At 43.0% G+C, this 20987-nt stretch overlaps 1 protein-coding gene across 4 annotated transcripts in view; it reads left to right on the top strand.

The window, feature by feature from the left end:
• The window catches only part of ankrd12 (ankyrin repeat domain 12), a 35512-nt gene that overhangs the window by 7325 nt on the left and 7200 nt on the right, over positions 1–20987 (top strand). The window contains exons 2-9 of one of the 4 annotated variants that reach the window (XM_079650861.1): positions 7886–7999; positions 10133–10283; positions 12029–12100; positions 12471–12611; positions 13881–14084; positions 14382–14524; positions 14982–15129; positions 15939–20362. In XM_079650861.1, the coding sequence (XP_079506987.1) occupies positions 7940–7999; positions 10133–10283; positions 12029–12100; positions 12471–12611; positions 13881–14084; positions 14382–14524; positions 14982–15129; positions 15939–20362 (5343 nt within the window). In that variant the 5' untranslated portion in view covers positions 7886–7939. Of the gene's footprint in view, positions 1–7885; positions 8000–10132; positions 10284–12028; positions 12101–12470; positions 12612–13880; positions 14085–14381; positions 14525–14981; positions 15130–15920; positions 20363–20987 lie in introns of all 4 variants that reach the window. The other 3 variants (XM_079650860.1, XM_079650863.1, XM_079650862.1) reach the window with 3 other exon arrangements.

The raw sequence follows: 20987 nt of genomic DNA, 5'->3' as shown, positions 1-20987 counted from the left end.
GTTTTCTCAACAGTGTGTATTTCAGCCAGTTTAAAGACAGAGTTGCTGTGTCAACCTTAACACACTGACCTCGGCAAGGCTCTGCAAAGCTGTGGTTTAGGAAGAGCTGGAGCAGCCATGTGTCATGCCTGTGATCCGATTGACGTCTTATTGAGCCAAATGGGAAGTGGCAGGTGTAGATGGAGTCACGTCTTGAATGTCATGATGAAAACTGACAACATTTCCCTCCATGGTTTATTTTTCATTCGAGAACGAGGCCTGCTAGTTGCTCAGTCAGACCAGTACATTGGGTACACCTTGAGGTTGTGACACCTTGTTAGAGATGCATTTTGTTTTATAGTCATGTGGGTGGCTTCAGGCTTATATTAATTGGCTCGGAGAAAAAGCCGTGAACTCAATGTTTTCATTGCTGCTTTTGTTTTTGTCTGCTTATGAGTTAAAAAGTGGCCATAACATTATGAGTTTTTAATTAGGTTTCTCCATTTCTACTGCAAAGATTTTTTCTGTTGATATTGTTATACGTATATTCAATTTACTCACGGCATCTATTGCACGTCTGTCCGTCCTGGGAGAGGGATCCTTCCTCTTTTGCTCTCCCTGAGGTTTCTCCCATGTTCCCCTTTAAACTGTGGGGTTTCTCTCTATACGTTTTTCCTTGTACGATGTGAGGGTCTAAAAACAGAGGTTGTCATATTGTCATACTGATATTCTGTACAAACTGTGACGTCCACTGAGACAAATGTAACATTTGTTATACTGGGCTATATAAATAAACATTGATTGATGCGTTTCCTTAAAAGTTGAACAGCAACAGTTGCCCAGTGTTATGTCCAGTCATGTGAGCTTGGCGCTGCGGTTGAAATAAGAACAGGACCTGCGTCTAGGTCCTAACCTTTGCTCTAATCCTTCCTGCAATCCCCCGCCCCTCCTTTTTTAACCCATAATCAGTAAAGGCTTCATTGTTCTTGACCTCTGCTTGGGTATTGGATCATTAACCTACATTCAGAGCAGTGGTGGTAGGCTTCTTAAGGCTCTCGGACTCTTTTAGACCAACTTTAATGGCCGTGTTTTCTATGAGCTGAGCCTTCTTCTCCTGCTAGTTAAGTTAACCCTATTTACGCTTCTGCTGTACAAACATTAGAATATGTTATGAGGCTTTTGATTTGTGTGCAAGACATGCCCTGAGCCTCTCCAGCTAGTAAATGTAGGTCTATTCCTGTTTTTATAGAAGCTTTTAAGTGACGACTAAGGCTCTGAAACAGTTCAGCATTCAATCTTACATAACAATATACATTTAGGACACATAGTAGTACAGTAGTCTGGGTCTTACAACAGCTTAATGCTTGGATTATTTTGAATCAAGCCAAACAATGTGGTCTCCTAAAAGTAATCATGCCCAACTAACATGATTTGCCCTCGAGTATGCTTAATGTTCTGTAGATTGAGGAGAAAATGGAAGTCTTTTGGTTTTATTAAATGAACATTTTGACAGTTGACCAGGTTGTTTAATTTTAACCACCAAATGGAATCTGTGAGGGCTGGTGGATCAAATCTATCTGCTTATGTAACATTTTGTCCGGAGTTGTCTGTTTTTATAAATGTACTGGCAATGTTAACCAATGCTTTTCCCATGTGGGGGAGTTTTTCTCAGAGCCTCTCCAGTCTCCTCCTCTTCCCAGGAACACGGCTCACTCTTTACGCAACTAAAACAACCACTGGAACGAAGGCCAGACATTCTGGTTTTGAGGAGGCGTTTCATCTGTCTGGGGTTAGGGTAGGGAGAGGTGAACCGACGCCTCCAGGCATCCAGTGACACTTGTTTGTTTTTCCATGTCGAAATAAATTCAAATGACCCAGTGGTGATTGGAGAAAGAAAGCTGCACTTATTGTGTTGATGCATTTTTATGCTTTTGAATTTGGTAGCATGTGAAGAGATAAGGACGGCATGACTATTTCTATCGTATGTTTTCAAATGAATGTGCAGGCTTATGATGTTTTAGCATTTTATTTTGTGCATTATATGTACTAGAGCTGCAACTCAAGATCATTTCCATTATTTATAAATCTACATATTGTTTTCTGAATGCACTGATACATTTTATGTCAGATAATAGTGAACATGTTTCTCATTCTAAGGTGATGTCTAACGTTTTGTCAGTCCAAAACCCAAAGATATTCAGTTTACCAGGGGATCTTATCAGAGGCCTCACACAGCCTGTATTTGCTGAATAGAGTTTGAATGCACCTTAATGCATTTCAATGACATCCCCGTTATCAGCAGCTCACAGCAAACATTCAATGGTTTTCCTTCTGCCGATTTCAACATGGAATTGATGTCGTTTTTTACAATGAGCATTATCCAGGGGAAGAAATGATCATTACCAGGACAAGTGGATAGGGAGTTTACGCCGTACCGATATTGGTATTGAGCGCGGACCTTACCTCTGGTACCAGCGGTAGATATTTGTGGTAGGGATGCCAGCGATTATTCGATTTTTCGAATATTCATTACAGTCTCCATAATCAAAAATTATTTTTAAAATATATCGAATAATTGATTAATATTCGCCAGGGCTGTCCGATTTTCGAATTTGATCATGGTCAGTTTCTGGCATCCCTAATTTGTGGAATATCTTCTTCTGACATCCCTACATATAAATAAAGGCTTATGGACAGAACATCCCTGTTACAATCAGTGATTCATCCAGTTGTATTTGAATGAATTGATCTTTTGTTCCATAAAATATGAAATGGATAGATTAAAAAAACTAGAAGCGGATATTTTTTATTGTTTTTAAAATGGCCGTTTTATTTTGAATACAGGCATAAATCAAATCTCCAATTTATAAAGACATTTAGAATGAACTAAACCAGCAAATATTTGTGTTTCTATCTGATAAATCATCAACAAAATAATTTTGGAATTTTCGATATTTTCCATAATTTTAAACAATCATTTTGTTGGCAGAATTGGATCCTCTTCTTATTTAGTTTTTCCATAAGAGAAATAATATCACAGGGCATTTTTCAGGCAAACAACCGATTTGTCGAGGTATTTATGGCATGTTTAGCACAAGCATTGGAACATTATATAGACAATAGACATGTATGCTGTTAGCCATCTTCAACATGATCCCACAGACTGTCTCTTTGCTGGCTATTGTTGCCTCTCCTGCCTCTCCTGCCCCTCTCCCCTAGTCTCAGTAATAGGTTTCTGCGCCTGGCTTTGTCCTGCTACTCATTAGGGAGTCAGAGGCGGAGGAGACGAACGCTAGGAGTGGATGCGCAGCTGAGAGACCTCCCCCATCATTTAAACTGACGGCATACAGGACCACAACCACGTGACCGGCTGTTTACTGTCGCAGCAAGCGTAGTGTGCAGGATTTGCCTTCCTCCTATTTCAAAAACCTAGCTTTAATGTAGATTTCAGAATTCTCTGCTGATAATCCACTTGTTTTATTTGTGCCATTCTATAACATTGTTAAGAGGGTGACTTATTCATAGCTTGTGTTCTTGTAGGTTCCTTTGTGTGCAGCATGTATGTTCTCCATGGTATATGTGTGTTCTCAGCAGGGAGTACTCTGGAAGCTCTAGTGGAGTAATGCTGCTGCTGGTAGTGCTGCTGGTATCGCACTCTGCGCTCTGTGTGTCAGGCTCCCTGCTATTCTTAGCCCTCTTCCCTCCCTGTCCCATCCTGCAGTCTGTGGATCAGATTACCGTACTGTGTGCTCTACATCTATCCCAGTTACACGACCACCACACTCTTCACCCCCCCCCACCCCAACTCCTCAAACCCCCAAACCGATGCACGCATGCAAGAACAGCAACCGCTCTGCTGTCAGGGCCAACATGCTCAAGCCCTACAGGGAAAAGGTTGTTGTTGTTGTTAGTGAGGAACCAGTGGAGTTAAAGTGCAGGAGCACCAGGTTATAAATAAATACAGAGAGACATCTGCTTCTCAGAGGGACCAGCAGTGCAGCCATCGCACTTAACTCAGGGTTTCTCTGACTTGACTTGCAGTATATTTAGTATTTGAAGAATTCAGACCCACATTTTTCATTACTAGTGTTCGTTATGTCCGGTTTTAAAGGGGATCATTTAGGAACTGTGTTATATATATTTTTAATTTGAATAATCTGAAAAGTAAATTGACCTCCGGCCCTGATGGCCACCAGTCATCCACTAAAACAGTCACAATATTTTGGCAACATGGCAAACAGCACGTGGTTTGAGTGACCTGGACAGAGGGATTGTATCTTAGAGCTGGACCGACTGGTCTATAAACACAGGCTCAAAGTAATGATTATTGTAATTTTTCTATTTTATTCGGAGTCTCATTTTTCTGAATTATGCTGTTATTTGCGTGTTCTGCGAAACATCAGAACAAGATAAATATGACCTGTGACCATTTTTTTTTCTCAACCCCCCCCCCCCCCCCTCAAAGATATTATATTCATCATCAATTTTTAAAGATGGAAAAGCAATTCTTCAATTGAAACAAATACATTTTTGGTATTATTTCTTTAGCTTATACAATTTAAGAATAGTATATCTGCAACTATTTTAGACAAGGGATGAATTGTATTTCTATTCTCGCCTCAGCATCTCAAACTACACCCTCTTTAGTGTGGCACCTTTTTCTCTGCTGTAGATATCTCATCCTTTCACAGTCGTGATTTTGCACTTTGATAGTCTGTTTCATTGGATTTAAGTGGGTTAGATAACTGTTGCTCTTACTGCTTTTGCTGTAAGGGATCCAATGTCAAACTAATCTCAGCCTCTGAACTGTAGTAGTCCTCGAGGCTCGGTTTGATCTAGACTTGAAACAGTCCAAGGTTAATGGCATCACTCGCAGGAGCTCATGCGGCCCTGATCTGCTCATGAATCGGCAGTGAACGAGAATGCCAAACTGGCGATTGCCCAAATACCTCTGTAATTATAGTCACACCCTCCTCGCCTCTTCTCTGGGCCAGATTGGAGTCCTGTCAGCGTAATTTCTGGTCTGGTCCCGGCCTGTCCATACCGCTTTAATACCCCCCCCCCCTTACATTAGCCTCTTTACACCAACGTGCTCACTCTGGGCTGCTCAGTTCTCCCTTTCAGCCGCCTGAATGACGATGCTGCTGCATACCGGCGATCTGCTGACTAATGATGGACCTCTCACTGGCCCCAGCTCAGCTGCAGGGCTGTGATACCGGTCAACACTGTGCTATTACTTAGGATCAGCAAAGGTTGTAAAGGTATCCGAGGAAACAAAATGTTGGATTCCTCTGAGGAGTCTAGCTTTCCTATTCGTGGCAATTTAGTGCTGAAAACCAGACAGACTGGATTCTATCTGGCAAGGCAACGGTTATGTGCGACTGTTAAGATCTGCCCAGCTGTCTAAATGAACGCTTAATCATTTTAAGTGTTGTAGTTTTTTATCAATATTTAATACGAAAAGCTTGATTAACTTTGATTAATTGCATATTTGGTAACCCAAAAAAAACTGGCCTACTGGTTATCGTCATCATACATTTCAGTGATTAATTATTTTGGTCATTAAAGTCAGATAATGCTGAAAAGAACTTTTACATTTTCCCTGGGAAAATACAATACAAAAATCACAGGTACCTATATTTGGAAAATCCATGTTAAACTTTTGTTTGATTCTCTGTTCAAGCCTTTTTGTCCTGATGCACTTGAGCTGTTTAAACTTGTAAGTCATGTGGCTTTCCCCATAAATCCTCGATTAAGCCACATAATTGTCGCATGCTAAGGTTATGTTTATATGAACTTCTAGTCCGGGCTTGTTATCATAATGACTGATTTTTATACTTTAAGGACTACAGTATGATGCATTCAGCCACAGTTGTCTGTTTTTTTTATTTTGTCCTGTACTTGTGTAAGGATTAATTGTACTGTCATCGCAGTTAATTGCGTCACTGTTGACTATTTTATAGGTCTGCTGTGTTTGGTTCTCAAGGCAGAAAATGTACAATGTAGTCCATTACTTCTGTCTTTCTGTCTTGGTTGTTATTCAAAAGCAACAAGTTGCACATTTCCAAGCATTTGGTCACGTTGGTGAGCACAGTTGCTAGTCTTGCATGTACTTCTGAGATTTTGAGACTTTTGAGAGCTGGTCATTTTGAGATTGTGGCTTCCCTTGTCTTGTCAGTTTTGAACCGTAACATGTATACGAACCCACAGAAAAAGGAAAGCTGTACATAACGATTCCACATTATTTTTCCAACTGATTTTGAATGCACATTTAATTATTTAAAGGTAGGGTAGGTAATTCACTTTTTGTTATATTCCGTGGAATGCTCTTAACATCCCGATAGCAATGAATACATTAAATGCTTTGAAAATAAATACATACAAAAATATCATCTGTGGAAGCCGTGGCGCTGTAAAAAGAACGACCAATCATCTGAGCCGGCCCGGCTAGAATAACTGGATGGCCTACCTGCCTGTCAGCCTTCCATCTGTGCACAAACTTATCTCGTGCCCTCATTGGTCATGTTCGTGTGTGTTGGAGGAGGGGCTCTGTAAGGAAGTGGCAGATTCTTTTCGGCTGCGTATTTTCAAATTCTAGCGCACTCGATCTGGTTTCTCCAATCTTACGTACCCCACCTTTTTAAGATGTACTAAATGGCAATTTTTGGCTTAAAGAAATTGGCTATTATAATTATGCGGCTCTAAACCCTGACAGTCATTTGCTTAATTTTTATTGTTATTTTTAAAATGTTATATAGAAGGAGAAATTAAAGGGAAAATGGCAATTGCAGTTTCTCAGGCTCACAGGACAAAACCCAAATGAATACAGGGAGCTGTAATGATACTCTATGAAAACGTCAATACTCACATTTTAAGAAGCCGAAGCCAGTGGAATAAAAAACAAGTAAAGGGTTAATCAATATACTTCCATTATTCAATCAAGACGGCGCTGATGGGGGAAACCTGCTGAAGAAATCCCTTGAATTGGGATTTTCTTTCTAGCAGAGTGGGCGACCCCAGTAAAAACCTTGTTTTCTGTGTGAATGGCTGCAATACAGAAAAGAATCATTCGAGTTGTGTTAGGACTATTGTAAAGTTGTAACTGGATGCAGATTGAGTAATGGGGCTGTCCCATTCATTCTGTGGAGGCTGTTTCACAACCAATCTCTCAGGTTTCCTAATGTAGAGTTCACAGTTTGCGGTACTTTTCATTGGGCTCAAAATATGCTATTTCGTTCGAATCGGTTGAGAGACTGTGTTCAAGAAAAGAGAAGCAGGGAAAGTTCATGGAAAGTACACCACAAAGAGGATCTTGTGACTGAAATTGGCGATGTTCACGTGACAAGATAACTGACACATGCCAAGTGGCCTTTTGTGCGCGTGTTCGGCTGAGTGTTGCACTTCCTTCGTCACTGCAGGCGCTCGTAGTGACTCTGCTTCATGTGTGACTTCACCGACACCAACCACATCAGAGAGAAGCTCGGTTACAATGATGAGTAGACCATAGTGACAGTGTTCAGAGATGTTTTCCTCTTAGAGTTTAAGAGTCCCTAAAGCTGTGATTCATGCTGCCTTGTGTGGTTATTCCTTGCATGCTTCTTTTTATGGTCTTTCTCAAGAAGAGGAATGGAAATTTCACTAAAAGTCCCTGTTTACTGATGTACTCAAAGTATATCCTTAGACACAGCCGAGTGGCCACTCCAGCTTTCTTCAGGGTTAATTGACTTTTCCTTACTGGCCTTGTTTCCACTGCCATTAGCTGAGAGTCCAGCCCGTAAACAGTCTCAGAAGAATGTCATTGTTACTGTATTTTAAACATGCCTCTTGTCCTTGCTTGTGTAACTGTCACCCAGACTGATGTGGCAGCGAGGGAATGTTTCTCACTGCTGTGGTTTTCTGTCTCCAGGTGCATGATGAACCGACTGAGCTGTAGCTGTCGCAGCTAGTCAGGTGCTGCACCATGGCCAAACCTGGGAGCGACAGAGATGGAGCCATGGTGGATAAACAGGGGGGGAAGAAGGTATGTGAACACATGCAATAGAAACTAGCACTGATGACACAAAGAATAATACTATTTATCACTGTGCCCTCCTTTCATGTGCACTGTTAGCATAGAGGGCTACACGATGCAACTGTGCTAAAAGCACTTTTATTTATATAGCACTTTTCAACACAAGGCAATTCAAAGTGCTTTACAAAATAAAAAACATTAAGAGCATCAAACCCATTAGAAACATTAAAAAGCAAAGATGATAAAACATGAATAACAGCTAGATGAATAAAATTTGCCGTGTAAGATGTGAATAATTAAGTTAAAAGTAGCGGAAAAAGAAAAGTCTCCAGCCTGGATTTAAGAGTTGCAGCGGACCTGCAGGTTCTGGTAGTTTGTTCCAGATGTAAACATATTGTTCTAAAGCATATTGACATCCTAGCAAGAGTCCTCTGTTTAGTCAGGAAATCCCTCCGTGTATACGTTTTGGATCTGGTTTCGTCATTTATTTATTTAAGATCTTCGGGTACAGTGCATTCACCAGACTTCAATTACAACAAGTTGTTCAATCACTATACTTTTAAAATAATAATTATGATGAACCAAACAATCACAACTCAGTTTTTTGTATCATTCTAATTATTCTTTGTCAAACATCATTTATCAGATTTATTTTTAACAGATTTAACCAAAGGCGCCTGCACTACATCTTCTGGAAGCTCATTCCATGATTTTACAGCACGATGACACGCTTCTTTTCGACATGTCTATAAGTTCCTCACTTCCCACTCGCTGTTACAGTAGATCTGTGTTTAAGATGCACACATCTGGGTACTGGCCGCATTTAACCCCCTACCTATTGTGATGACCTTTTACCTGTTCTGCGCTCAAACGGCCTCACATGTACATGTTGACATGCTTTTATCATTATTATTTCAGATGTGATTCACGAACAATATCCCACGTCCCGTATTGTTACATGAACACAACTGAGTAATCCCTTTCTTCATAAATGAGAAGGACAATATACGTCTGCTTTTATTTTTAAAGTGTGTCTCATCTTAACCCTCCCCACTGCCAGACACTTCAGCTTTGCACAGCTGGCACTTTGCTTCTCTGAGATCAAAGAAGCACCACGCTGCAGACATTTTTCCTCCTGCCAGAAATGTATTTTACTGCACCAAAGTGCTGCTCACTGAAGAACTAGTACTGAAAAAAAGAGCCTTCTCTGCAAATCAGAGTGCACGTAACTGGAATTGTAAGACATTGTGATAAAATACAGACATTACTGGTGTAATGTTGAGGCCTGCTGCAGTGGGTGCTATCACTGGGTGGCGTACGATGAACTGCGCGTACAGATTTAATACACAGCTTCCATACTTGTAGAATCCAGCTTCTATATGAACATGAAGAATAAAACCGACATTGCATCCATGAAAGAAAATGGCAGCTGCATGAGGGAGGGATCAAATTGATGTTCCTGTTTTGTGAATTGAGTTGTTTAATTATAACCCAGACTGTGCTTTCCGTTTTTTAAATGATAACCTATAATGTATGAATTGCTTCTTTCACCATGTGTAAAGGGCAGCCTTTGTGTCACACCCGTTTCCTTAATGGCAGCCATTAATCTAATACGTCTATTAGTATTTAATATTTCTCAGGTTGTTTGCACAATTTCTCACATTGTAACAAACCCAGTGCCCCGAACAATATAAGCAGAATATAATCATCCTTCTGTGTAAACAAATTAAAACGAGTCACTCCTGATCTTTCACTCCACACTTGGCGAGTACCCAGCTTTCGTAACAGGATTTCTCTGAGTCATGGTAGCAGACCTGCTGCCTGCAGGACCCAAACAATATGTTGCAGAGTCACTGGTTCTATCATCCGCACTTTGTCAGCGTCATGTTTTAGAAAGCTTTAGTCGTAACTGAAGTGCAACCTGCATGCTGAGCTTTAACCTTTTCAATTGTTGAACTAGTTAGCACAGCTTTTCAAATGTGGCTGCCTAAGTTTATTTACTGTCATGACTCTATTGTTTATACAGACACACTCATAAACACACACACAGACAGATCTTAGTCACACATGGCCACACCTTTGCTGTGTTTTTGAAATGCCTGATTTTAATTTGTTTAATTCTCCACCTCACCTCTCTGACAGAGTAAAGACAAGTTGTCCCCTTTCACCAAAACTCCGAAGCTGGACCGGAGAGAGTTGCTGGGGAAGGAAGGGAAATCCAAATCTTCCATGAAGCGCAAGCTCTCCTTCACGGCCAGCCCGCTGCGGGCCGAGGAGCGAGACTCGGACACGGGTAAGAGCTGCTCCTCCTGCTCCTCTCTCACCAGCCATGCTGCTGGCTGGCTGCCATGTCCTCACAGCGCCCCCTGCTGGCCTGTCGTCTCATGTTGTCTTTAGGGATTGTCTGTAGGGGTCAAGGGGCTTAAACTTCTTCCGCATCAGGGTCAAAATCTGACATGAACTTATGGACTGTTTTGTTGAGTAACGAGAAATAAACAAAGTTGATTTAAAGAGAATGGATAAGCATCAATTCTTCTACTTGCCTTCAAGTTGCAGCTGTTCACTTTGTTGTGAGAATAGTTAGGAATCCCAACCCCTTCTTTAACACAAAACTAGATTGTCTTCTAGTTCCCTTTTTATATAATCCTAATATTCCTCAGTCAAATCCTGATGTCTCTGTAGCCAAAAGCCCTTCATATATTTATTCTGTTTTGCAATAAATCTTCAATTGTGTCTAAAAATATATCGATAAACCAGGCTGTTGCACGAGGTAGTTTATGTCGACTTAATAGCACTGAAACCATCGTGCTGCAGTACACTTCTAGGGCACCAAGTGTGTATCACCCCACCACTAAACACATCTCCAACAAATGCACCATTTACTCTTGTTTGAATATGTGTGCTAAAAATGACCTATTCAACTCGTTTGGGAAACCCCTGAGACCCTTTTTAAAACGACACAGGCAGGGTAGCTCTGTTAAGTGAACAACAGCAGCGTTCTCCAGTAAGACCTGGCATGGGAACTGTAGTTGCTCCATTTGAGTTCCTGGTGGCCATCGTAATGTTTTAAATACAATGCTTCACTAAATGGCTCTGCCTCACATTGGAGACATTGTTAACTGGATGTCTTAATCCTACCTATTTTACTTGTGTAAATAAACGATTCATCGTCTGTCATTTAGTTGGAAGTTTAACTCTCTGTTTACATCAGAATTAAGAGCTAAAAATAGGTTAGTGTAATCTGTAATTACAGTACTGTGTTTTACAGACTGTTTGAGGTCCGGTAGGTTTCCCTTCATCTCCCCTGTAGAGCGTTTCATTGTGTGGTCCTGCGTAGGGCTGTGCAATTAATCTTATTTTAATCACAATTACGATTTTGGCTTGCAACGATTACAAAAACAACGTAATCAAAATAAAATGACTATTATTTTTAGTAAAAAAAAAAAAAATTACTTTTCTTTTTAAATTACTTTTTTTATTGGGTTTTCAGTTGAGTTATACTTAAAGTTCAGGGTAATCAACTATTAAAAACATACTATTCACATTTTTTGTTTCAATAAATGGATGTTTTCAAAGTAAATGGATAATCGTTTTTAATAATCGTGATATCAATTATTGACCAAAAATAATCGTGATTATGATTTTTGCCATAATCGCAAAGCCCTAGTCCTGCGTCATCCTAACAGACGAGAACCCTCAATTTTTAAAAACGGAGTTTATTTGATGTTGAACATTAAAGCTAATCTAGCATGGAGGGTGGCTTTGCCTTCCTGCAGCCTTTCCCTCTCAGGTCCTGTGTTGAGCGGAAGATAAAGGAAACATTTGAAGTAACGACTCCACGCACCACGTCGGATCTTCTCTCCTGTGTTGCCATGACTCATCTGTGCGTGGAGTGTCTGAATTTGAGTACATGTGAGAGGAGTAGGGTGTGAGAGAGAGTGAGCGTTAATGCAGTGCTTTCCCACCCTTCCACCTCCCCTCCCTTGCTCTCCCCTCCCTCCTCTCTCCCCTCCCCATCCTCTCTGCTTTGCACTGTAGATGACTCAGACCCAGGCCAGTCGAGTGAGACCTGGGGAGAGAGATTAGTGCCTCCCTGCAGGATATACGCAGGTAATCGCTGCAGCCCGATCCTCAGCCCCCTCGCCCTCGACAAGTCACGTCACTCTGCTGCTGCTGCTGTAAAGACACACACACACATGCACGTGTGTGTGTGTTTCCGCCCTGCATCTGCCCGTGTTACAGCTCACGCATGTCTGTGTTTAGTAACGACCGAATGATGGCGATGGGGGCGGCACTTGGCTGGCTTAAGAGAATGCTTTCTTTTTTTTAATTCCCCCTTTTTTCAAACCTCATGCTTGTCATCTGTTTCTCCGCGTTCTCAACAGATGCAAGCGAAAGAGGGGAAACGTGTCACTGTGACGATGAAATGACTCGTCTTTCGGACTGTCCTCTAACATCTTTCTTTGTTTTTCTTTTGCAGATAAAGATATACCAGATAAGAAGAAAGTGAAAAAGGAGGCTGGGGGCAAGAAGTCCCAGGCTCCCAACCTTTTGTTTGGGTATCCTCTGTCAGAGCGAAAACAGATGGCTCTCCTAATGCAGATGACTGCCAACAGTCCAGGTTTGTGTGCTGTCCTTTCACCTTACCCACATCCTCAAGAAGGCTCGGAGCACATTTACTGGGGGATGAGTCATGCCGCCGGGCGCTTTTCAAGAACACGCCGTCTAAAATGTCAAGGTTATTTGAGAATAGGAAATGTTCAACTGTAAAAACTGCTGCTTTATGTAAGGGACATTGTGCGGTTACCTTTGTAATATGTAACTGGGAAAGTTTGCTGGGTTTATATCTCGTTAATAATAGGTTCTGAATAGTTGTAAGACTAAACCAATTAGTACATATATGCTGACTAAACAAGTACACACAGGTTTTTAGGTTCCAGTAAAACCTGTGTCACTGCGGTTGCTCAATCAAATGAACAGTTTGAAACAGTGGGAAATAAACCCATTCACGTATCGGCTTATATGAATTGACTGTGAATATTTATAACATTCACGTCTATATTCAAAATGAAAGAGGCGTGTGGCTTAGTGTGCTGATCTTCGAATCAGAGAATAGCGAATTTGAGTCCCACTGCAGTCAGCATGTCGTTGTGTCCCTGAGACACTTCACCCCAAATTGCTCCTGTGTCCACAGTATTGAGTATGTAAGTCGCTTTGGATAAAAGCTTCTAACATGTAATGTAATGTAATGTGAAGCTGGAGGCAGCAGACGATTAGCGTAGCTTAGCATAGTGACTGAAAGGGATTTTAGTTTAATAATAATGCAGTTTATTCTCAGTACCCCTGTCTCAATGAAAGTATTTTATACCATAATCAATGTGTGGATGTAACCTCCCAAGGAAGAGCAATCGAGCCAACTGTAGATTTTCCTTTTTAAATAAACAAATGAGAGAAAGATGGACAGCTAGACTGGCTCTGTCGCAATCTACCTACCAGCAACATCTGTGGAAAAATACAAAGCATGCTTTATTAAAATGATTTGATTCTGGAATATTTCTGTATTTGTTCTCTTTGGCTCGAGTTAGGCTAGATGTTTCCACTCTTTTATGCTAAGCTCACCAGCTGCTGGCTGTTGCTTTAAATTCAAAAAGGAAATTAGTATCAATCTTTACATATTTTACTGAAATGTCTTTCTATTCAATGAATAAAAACGTACCAAATCCCACCAACACATAGTATAAGCACAGCCTTTCTTGTTCTCAGTGAAGCCAGTTTCTTTGTGTTGCTTGATCCAGTGACTTGCACATTAATTCAGGCGGTTATCTCAACCTGTGACAGGCGTCTGCTTCGAGCATCAATTAAGTGCTTTCCTCTCTCTGCCTGTGCACAGACTCTACTCCCAGCCACCCCTCTCAAACGACCCCTGTGCAGAAGAAAGTCCCCAGCAGCGCCTCGTCTCGACAAAAGGACAAGGTCAACAAGAGGAACGAGCGAGGGGAGACTCCCCTTCACATGGCCGCCATCCGGGGAGACGCCAAGCAAGTTAAAGAGCTCATTAGCTTGGGAGCCGACGTCAACGTCAAAGACTTTGCAGGTACGATCCCTCGGGAAGTGATCATTTAACGGCTTTCATCGTAGCTGCATGGAAGCTATTACTGACATGTAGCCGACAACAGCTGAATAACAGATGCTTAGTCAAAGGTGACGTCTCATGAGACAATCAAAACAGACCGTGTGCATCTCACTATCGCCTGTGCATTTTTATTTGATGTCCATATCTATACATTTTGCCTGATCAACAAACAAAAATCTGTCTTTTTGATGTAGATTTCAAATGGCTTTTTGATGTTATCAGTTGATTCATTATTTGCGGTTTTATTTCCCTCCTCAGGCTGGACTCCTCTTCATGAAGCCTGTAATCTAGGTTACTACGATGTGGCCAAGGTGTTAATATCAGCGGGAGCGGAGGCGAACACGCAGGGGCTGGACGACGACACGCCGCTCCACGATGCCTCCAGCAGCGGGCACACAGATGTAAGAGCTTCACTCGAATAATCCTAACTATAATGTAGACGTTAACGGTAGTCATGTTATTATAATGATTGTGGTTCATCTTGAGATATGGAGTGATGTGGAATGGTCTGCAGTCCAAATTCATAAAAAGCAATTATACTCTAAAGTTAAGTCAAGGAAATTAATGATTAGACAATTGAAAATGTCTTCTTGTGTATGGCTTTCTAATTTATAAAGTGTATACTATTAGAAAGATTTGCTGCATCTAATGATCTATATTAGGTTTTTAAAACAATGAGGGTCATGCTGTATTAGAAATTAGTTGTAAATGAATTGCTATAAACGAGAGTTGTTTCCAATCCAATTTAAAATCTTACGATTGCTGCTATTTTAACTTGAAACCATCTCTGTTTTTTTACGTTTGTCTGAAGCCTTGATGTACGTTGTGAGAGTTTTAATACTCCTTTATTCAATACAGATTGTGAAACTGCTGCTACGCAACGGCGGTAACGCTTTCCAGGCCAATAAGCGCGGGGAGCGCCCGGTGGACGTGGCCGACTCTCAGGAGCTGGAGCAGCTTCTGAAGGGAGAGGTGCCGCTGTCGGACGAGGAGGAAAGCTCTTCAGGTATAAAGAGATTACTTTGGAGTTTGCCTACCTTCCGTTTAAAGTTTCTTTTTATTTTATAAATTATTTATTTATTCATCCAAAAAAGTATAATTCAAACACACAAAGATAAACACAATAAGTAGAAGACCTACTTTATTACTACTTGGGAAGCACCTGGTGTGTGCATGTTGTGGTTTCATTGTTAATGATCCAGACGGCTTAGACGACAATGTGTTTAGGGCTTTACTCTGACATACATCGTCGTAGATATGGGTATAACGTTCAGTGTTTCCCCTAGGATGGAGTCATTTTTTTGGGTACCTGGCTGGCGCCCCCTAGCAGCGGCGCGCTGGGGGGCAAACACTGACTTTTAATACTAACACATTAAAATGTTGTTTAAAAATGTTTTGAACTCACGAAACACGTTTTGGGCCATAACTCAAGAATATCACACAAGTTGGCTAAAAGGATGAAGTGATAACATTTGAGTGTTTCTTTTTATGTACATGGTTAACGGTCTATCGAATAGTAAGCAAATTCTAGTTTGTTTTAGTCCCATTCTTCATCGGTATGTTTATTTCTCTTTTAAACTAAGAGTAACTTTAATTCCTTGTATGTTTTAAACCCTTACTTTTCTATAAACGCTGATTCTGATTGTATTTTCCGTTTAGTACTTCTTGCCACCAAGGGAAATGTAATAATATACTTTAAATTGTCTTGGAGAAATATATGTATTGTGTAATCTTCAATTATGTTTGTGTGATTTAATATTGACTGCTATTGACTTTCATTGTGTCATTTTAAAATAGATGTCGTCTTCTCTGCAGAGTCTGAAGACCCTCCGTCTGTCAATCCTTCGAGTGTGGATGACAACGTGGAAGACTCCGATACCGAAAAGGACTCGGATGGCAAACCCGTCTCAAAAGCGCCATCATCCGTTCCCGGTCTGGACGAGTACGAGTTCAAGGACGAGGAAGAGGAGGAGGATCTCGGTAAAGCCTTGAACGACAGACACGTCCTCCGGAGGGAACTACGGCAGCAGGAGGAGGAAGAGAAGGAAAGGAAGGAGGAGAAGGAAAGGAATCATGTGGCAGCAGGAAAGCAGAGTGGAAAAGGGGATTCATCCTCCAAGTCCAAAAAGCAAAAGACTCCCCGTGTCCAATGCAGCTCGGATACGTCCAGCGACGAAATGGAAAGCCTTCCAGAGAAAAGGAATTCCCCCACCTGCTCTCAGAGCTCCGAGAGCCTCAGGACCGAGACAAAGTCTAAAAAGGACATGTCTGAGCAAAAGGACAAAGGCAAAGTCAAGAAAAAGAGCAAGAGCCAGATTAAAAACAAGGAAAACCAAGAGGATGGGAAGGAGAACAGCAAAACGTTGGTACTCTCTCTTGCGACTGTGTCAGAGAGCACAGAAAAAGGTCGGGAGGAAGACTCCTTCAAGATGTCTTTCAGTCCGAAAGACGACTCATCCGTCCACCTCTTCCATTTGTCGTCCATAAAGTCACCAAAACTGAACCACAGCCTGGCGGATAAACAAACGCCGCTCAAACAGGAAAATACTAAGATGTGCATTTCCATCAGCGACAGCTCTTGTCCGGTGGACGGTGTCAAATACAACCACTACCCAGAGGCAGACTACTGCACCGAGGGCTCCAGCACCAAGGGGTGCAAGCACAAGGAGAAAAGCAAACATCAACAGAAGGACTCGAGCGGAGACGGGGACGACGGTCGATCGAGTCCTTGCAAAGACGCCGGCAGCATAGGAAACAGCGTAGACGGCTCTGAAGGTGCCTTACGGAAGACGGACCTGGACGGCAAAGTGGTGAAGAAGCATAAACTTAAACACAAAGAGAAAGACAAACACAGGAGGGAGTACGAGGCAGAGCGCAGCCGCCACAGGCAGAAGGAAGCCCGGAAAGACGGCCACAGGAATCTGGAGTTTGACAGAGAGTTCTGGAAAGAGAACTTTTTCAAAACCGACGAGACGGATGAACATCTGCCAGTGAAAAAGGAAGGTGACGAGAACAGTTCCCTTCAGAGGACCTCGGAGTTCCCTCCTGTCAAAGAGGAGAGGAACACGAAGGAGAAGCACTCGATCAGCAAGGAAAAGAGGCCGAGAGAGGAGCGGGAAAAAGACAAGGCCGTGAAAAAAGAGCGGAAGGAGGCGGCGGCTGTTAAAGAGGAGAAGGTAAAGGACTCAAAGCCGAGTGAGCGTGACGAGAGAGTGGACTGCCACGGCTCGGGGCGGATTCCTGAGGAGACAGAAGAGACAGACGAGAAACCCATAAGTGGGATCACAGCTGATCAAGAACAGCTGGAGCTCTCTGAAAAAGGCTCACGCGAGAAAACTGACAAGAGGCTCCCAGGGAAAGAGAAGGATTCAGAGAAAATGGAGAAAAGATTCCCTGACAAGGAAAAAAGGGTCAAAGCGGAGCACTGTGACAAAACTGAGCAGCCGCAAAACTCCGTGGACCGCTGGAAGGACAAAGAAAGAACGGCGACCATCGCTTCCAACTCGCCTGGAGATAAAAACTGCAAAGACAATGAGAAAGTGAAATCTTTATCTGCAACTAAAAAGCACGAGGACAGCCGGAAAAACAAAGATAAGTTTGACAAGCGGTCCGACAGGGAGAGGCAGGACAGAGAGTATAGTGTTGGGGAGCGCACCCTCTCTGAGAAGAAAGGAAAAGCTCTTGAGAAGAACACAGATCTCAGCAAATCTGATCGTACAAAAGAGAAGGACTGTGAAAGAAAAAAGAGGGATAAAATAAAAGAAGGGACTATTTCCTCAAATTCCAATCTGAAATTGCTTCTAGAAGAGAAAAAGAGCTATCTGTCGGAGAGCAGCAAGTCCTTATCTAGTAAGTCAAAGGAGGAAGTTGTGAGAATACCAGAAAAAGATCGCGACCGCAGAGACCGGGACAGAGACTCGGATAAACACAAGGATAAGGAGCGGCACAAAGACCGCTCCCAGCAGGCCAAAATAAACAAGGCCAAAGCCAATGACACGGATGCAGATAAGGCCAAATCAAAAGCCTCGCCGGCAACACGCGACGCCAAGCCCAAAGAGAAAAGGCTTGTGAACGATGACCTGATGCAGACCAGCTTTGAGCGAATGCTCAGCCTTAAGGACCAGGAGATCGAGCAGTGGCATCGCAAACACCTGGAGAAAATCAAACAGAAAGAGCGGGAAAGGCTTAAGCAGCGTCCTCTGGCAGATCCTGGGAAGTCCAAACCCAAAGACAGAACAAAGGCCGAGCCATGCCTGAGTAAGGAGCTCATGCGCTCAAAAAGCTCTGAAGCGTCCGATATCCACAACAGAGATAAACCCTTGAAGGATGGCACCAGCCCCAGAACAATGTCGCTCGATGGGAAGACTCTGCCCTCCATCAGCGCAAAGGTCATGTCGGCGGTGGAGAACTGTCTCACCAGATCACCTCGACCGGAGAGCGATCGCTGCGATATCATGTCCAGGTCTGTCTCCTTGATATCTGTTGCTAGCTCGGAGGATTCGTGTCAGGCGACGACTTTAACGCCCAGACATGTTGAATACGACTCCGACGTGAACCTGGAAGCCTCAGACTCCCAGCCGGCGTTCCTCCAGTCTTCCCTCGTCATCCAAGCCACCAGTTCGCCGTCTGTTCACGATAAAGATTGTCTTCCTGACGTCCCGCAAAGTAATCGGACACTACTTCCCGGCAGACATGAGTCTCCGTACCTCAGGGCTATCCTGGACGAGGAGGCCAACTCCTCAACGGAAGGTAAAGCTGCTGAAAGTCTGCCTAAACCGAGCCAAACTACTGAGGAGCCGGAAACAAGAGAGACCTCGGCAGAAACGGAGGAGAGTCAACAACAATGTTTGAATGCAGTTGCTGACTCAGCCACAGAGAGAGAAGCCATAGCTCCTGTTGGTTTAACAGCACTAATATCAAACGCAGATCCTCCGAGTCAAAGCCAGACACTTCCAGAGAGTAGTACCTCTCAAACAGGCTCAACAGAAAAAGAAATAACTCTTCCTTGCTCCGCAGCTCCTGTTGTGAAGGACCTACCATGTCCGACAGAGACTCAACAAGCAGACATTAAGGATTCAGATAGACCAGCCACGCCTACAGCTTGTCTACCTGCTGAAGCAATAGACACAAACTCAAAGCCCCTCCAGCAGGACGACACGGTCTCTGGGGACGAGACTGAGCAGCTGACAGAACCAGACACCACACACGTGTCTGAGCTTAAAGACGAACCTGTAGAGAGTGCTGACGGTGCGGAAGAGGAGGAGAGTATGGAGGTAGACAGCAGAGGAAGTCCTGTTCCCTCCACGAGTTCGCACATTCCCAGCTTCTCTGCAGGAGAGTCCTTGCCTGGCTTTACCCAACCAAGCAGCGAGTCCAAGTGTTCTTCAGAGGATATGGATGTGTATGACCAAGACTGCCCGAACTCAAGACCTGAAGGCGACGCTGCAAGTCCAAATGCTCAGGAGGAGAGAAAGGACTATATAGCTGCTACGGCGTCCTATAGTGCGAGCCCTGAGCACAAAGCTGAGGAGACGACTGACGTCCCGCAGAGCTCGGAGAACAGTTACACTGCTGTTTCAACGGAGAGTTATTCAGGAGAGGGTGCTTTCGCTACAGAGGGATCCTCCGAGGCTACAGCAGAGGCCAGCTCCGAGCCGATGGAGGTGACGCCTCCCGATGAGAAACCAGAGTCATCTTCAGCTGGTGAAGAGCAGAGCATCGTCCAATCGGTAACGAGAAATGATAGCAGCAGCAGTAGTAGTAGTAGCAGCAGTAGCAGCAGCAGCAGTAGTAGTAGTAGCAGTAGCACCTGTAGCGCCTCGGGGAGCTCCTCTCCACAGTCTGGAGACCGAGACTCTGATTCCTCTGGCGCTAAATTCAAGAGTCGCTCTGCAGAAGATGAAATGGACATCCACCATCCCCATCCACGCAAGAGAAAGATGCCCAAAGCGTCGTGCTCGCAGTCGTGCTCCACCACTCAGCAGCAGGACAAGGAGCAAGGCCAGCAGTCTCTGGCGGCCATCGTGGACTCGGTGAAGCTGGAGGAGATTCAGCCGTACCAGACGGAGAGGGCCAACCCGTACTACGAGTTCCTGCACATCCGCAGGAAGATCGAGGAGAAGCGCAAGGTGCTGTGCAGCGTCATCCCGCAGCCCCCGCAGTACTACGATGAATATGTGACCTTCAACGGATCCTACCTCTTAGATGGGAACCCGCTCAGCAAGATCTGCATACCAACAGTGAGTTCATTTCTTTTCAGATATTGCTAAAACTGATTTTATTTTTTTTCAGAAATATCTTTTTTAGATTTTTTTTTTTAAGACAACAACAAACATTTACACTTGTACCCCTTCCCCAGTCCCAAACAGACCTGAACAATATGTGAAACGATATCTCTGGAGTACAAAACAAAAGAGACAGTAACTGGAAGTCTAGGACAATAGAGTAATGGAAAAATACATAAACACAAATAACAGCAGCAGTGGGTAAAACTGATTTGAATTTGCTTAAGAAGTGTTCTTCTGATGGCATTAATTATAAATAACCACGTCCTGCACATGTTGAAGACATTTCTTAACAAAAACGGTGACTAAATATGTTCGTCAACAACCTTTTTTTCTCCATGACTAACACAAGACACTGACGCAGCAACACCAACGTACTGTGACTATATCACATGCAGTACTGTTTGCGGAAAAAGACCAATGAAGAACTTTACCTGTCTCATTTACGATAAATGAGACTCAAACTAATAACAGTGCAGCTGTGACATATTCCTTGCTTCTTGCTATATCTGTATTACAGTGGCAGCAAACAGTGAGCAATATAATCTGATTTAAATAAAGGCAAAACAAATCTTTTGAT

Source organism: Notothenia rossii (assembly GCF_949606895.1).
Source record: "Notothenia rossii genome assembly, chromosome: 9".
Taxonomy (NCBI): Eukaryota; Metazoa; Chordata; class Actinopteri; order Perciformes; family Nototheniidae; genus Notothenia; species Notothenia rossii.
Note: the sequence above shows the minus strand (reverse complement) of the source record. Positions and strands in the feature narration are given on the sequence as shown.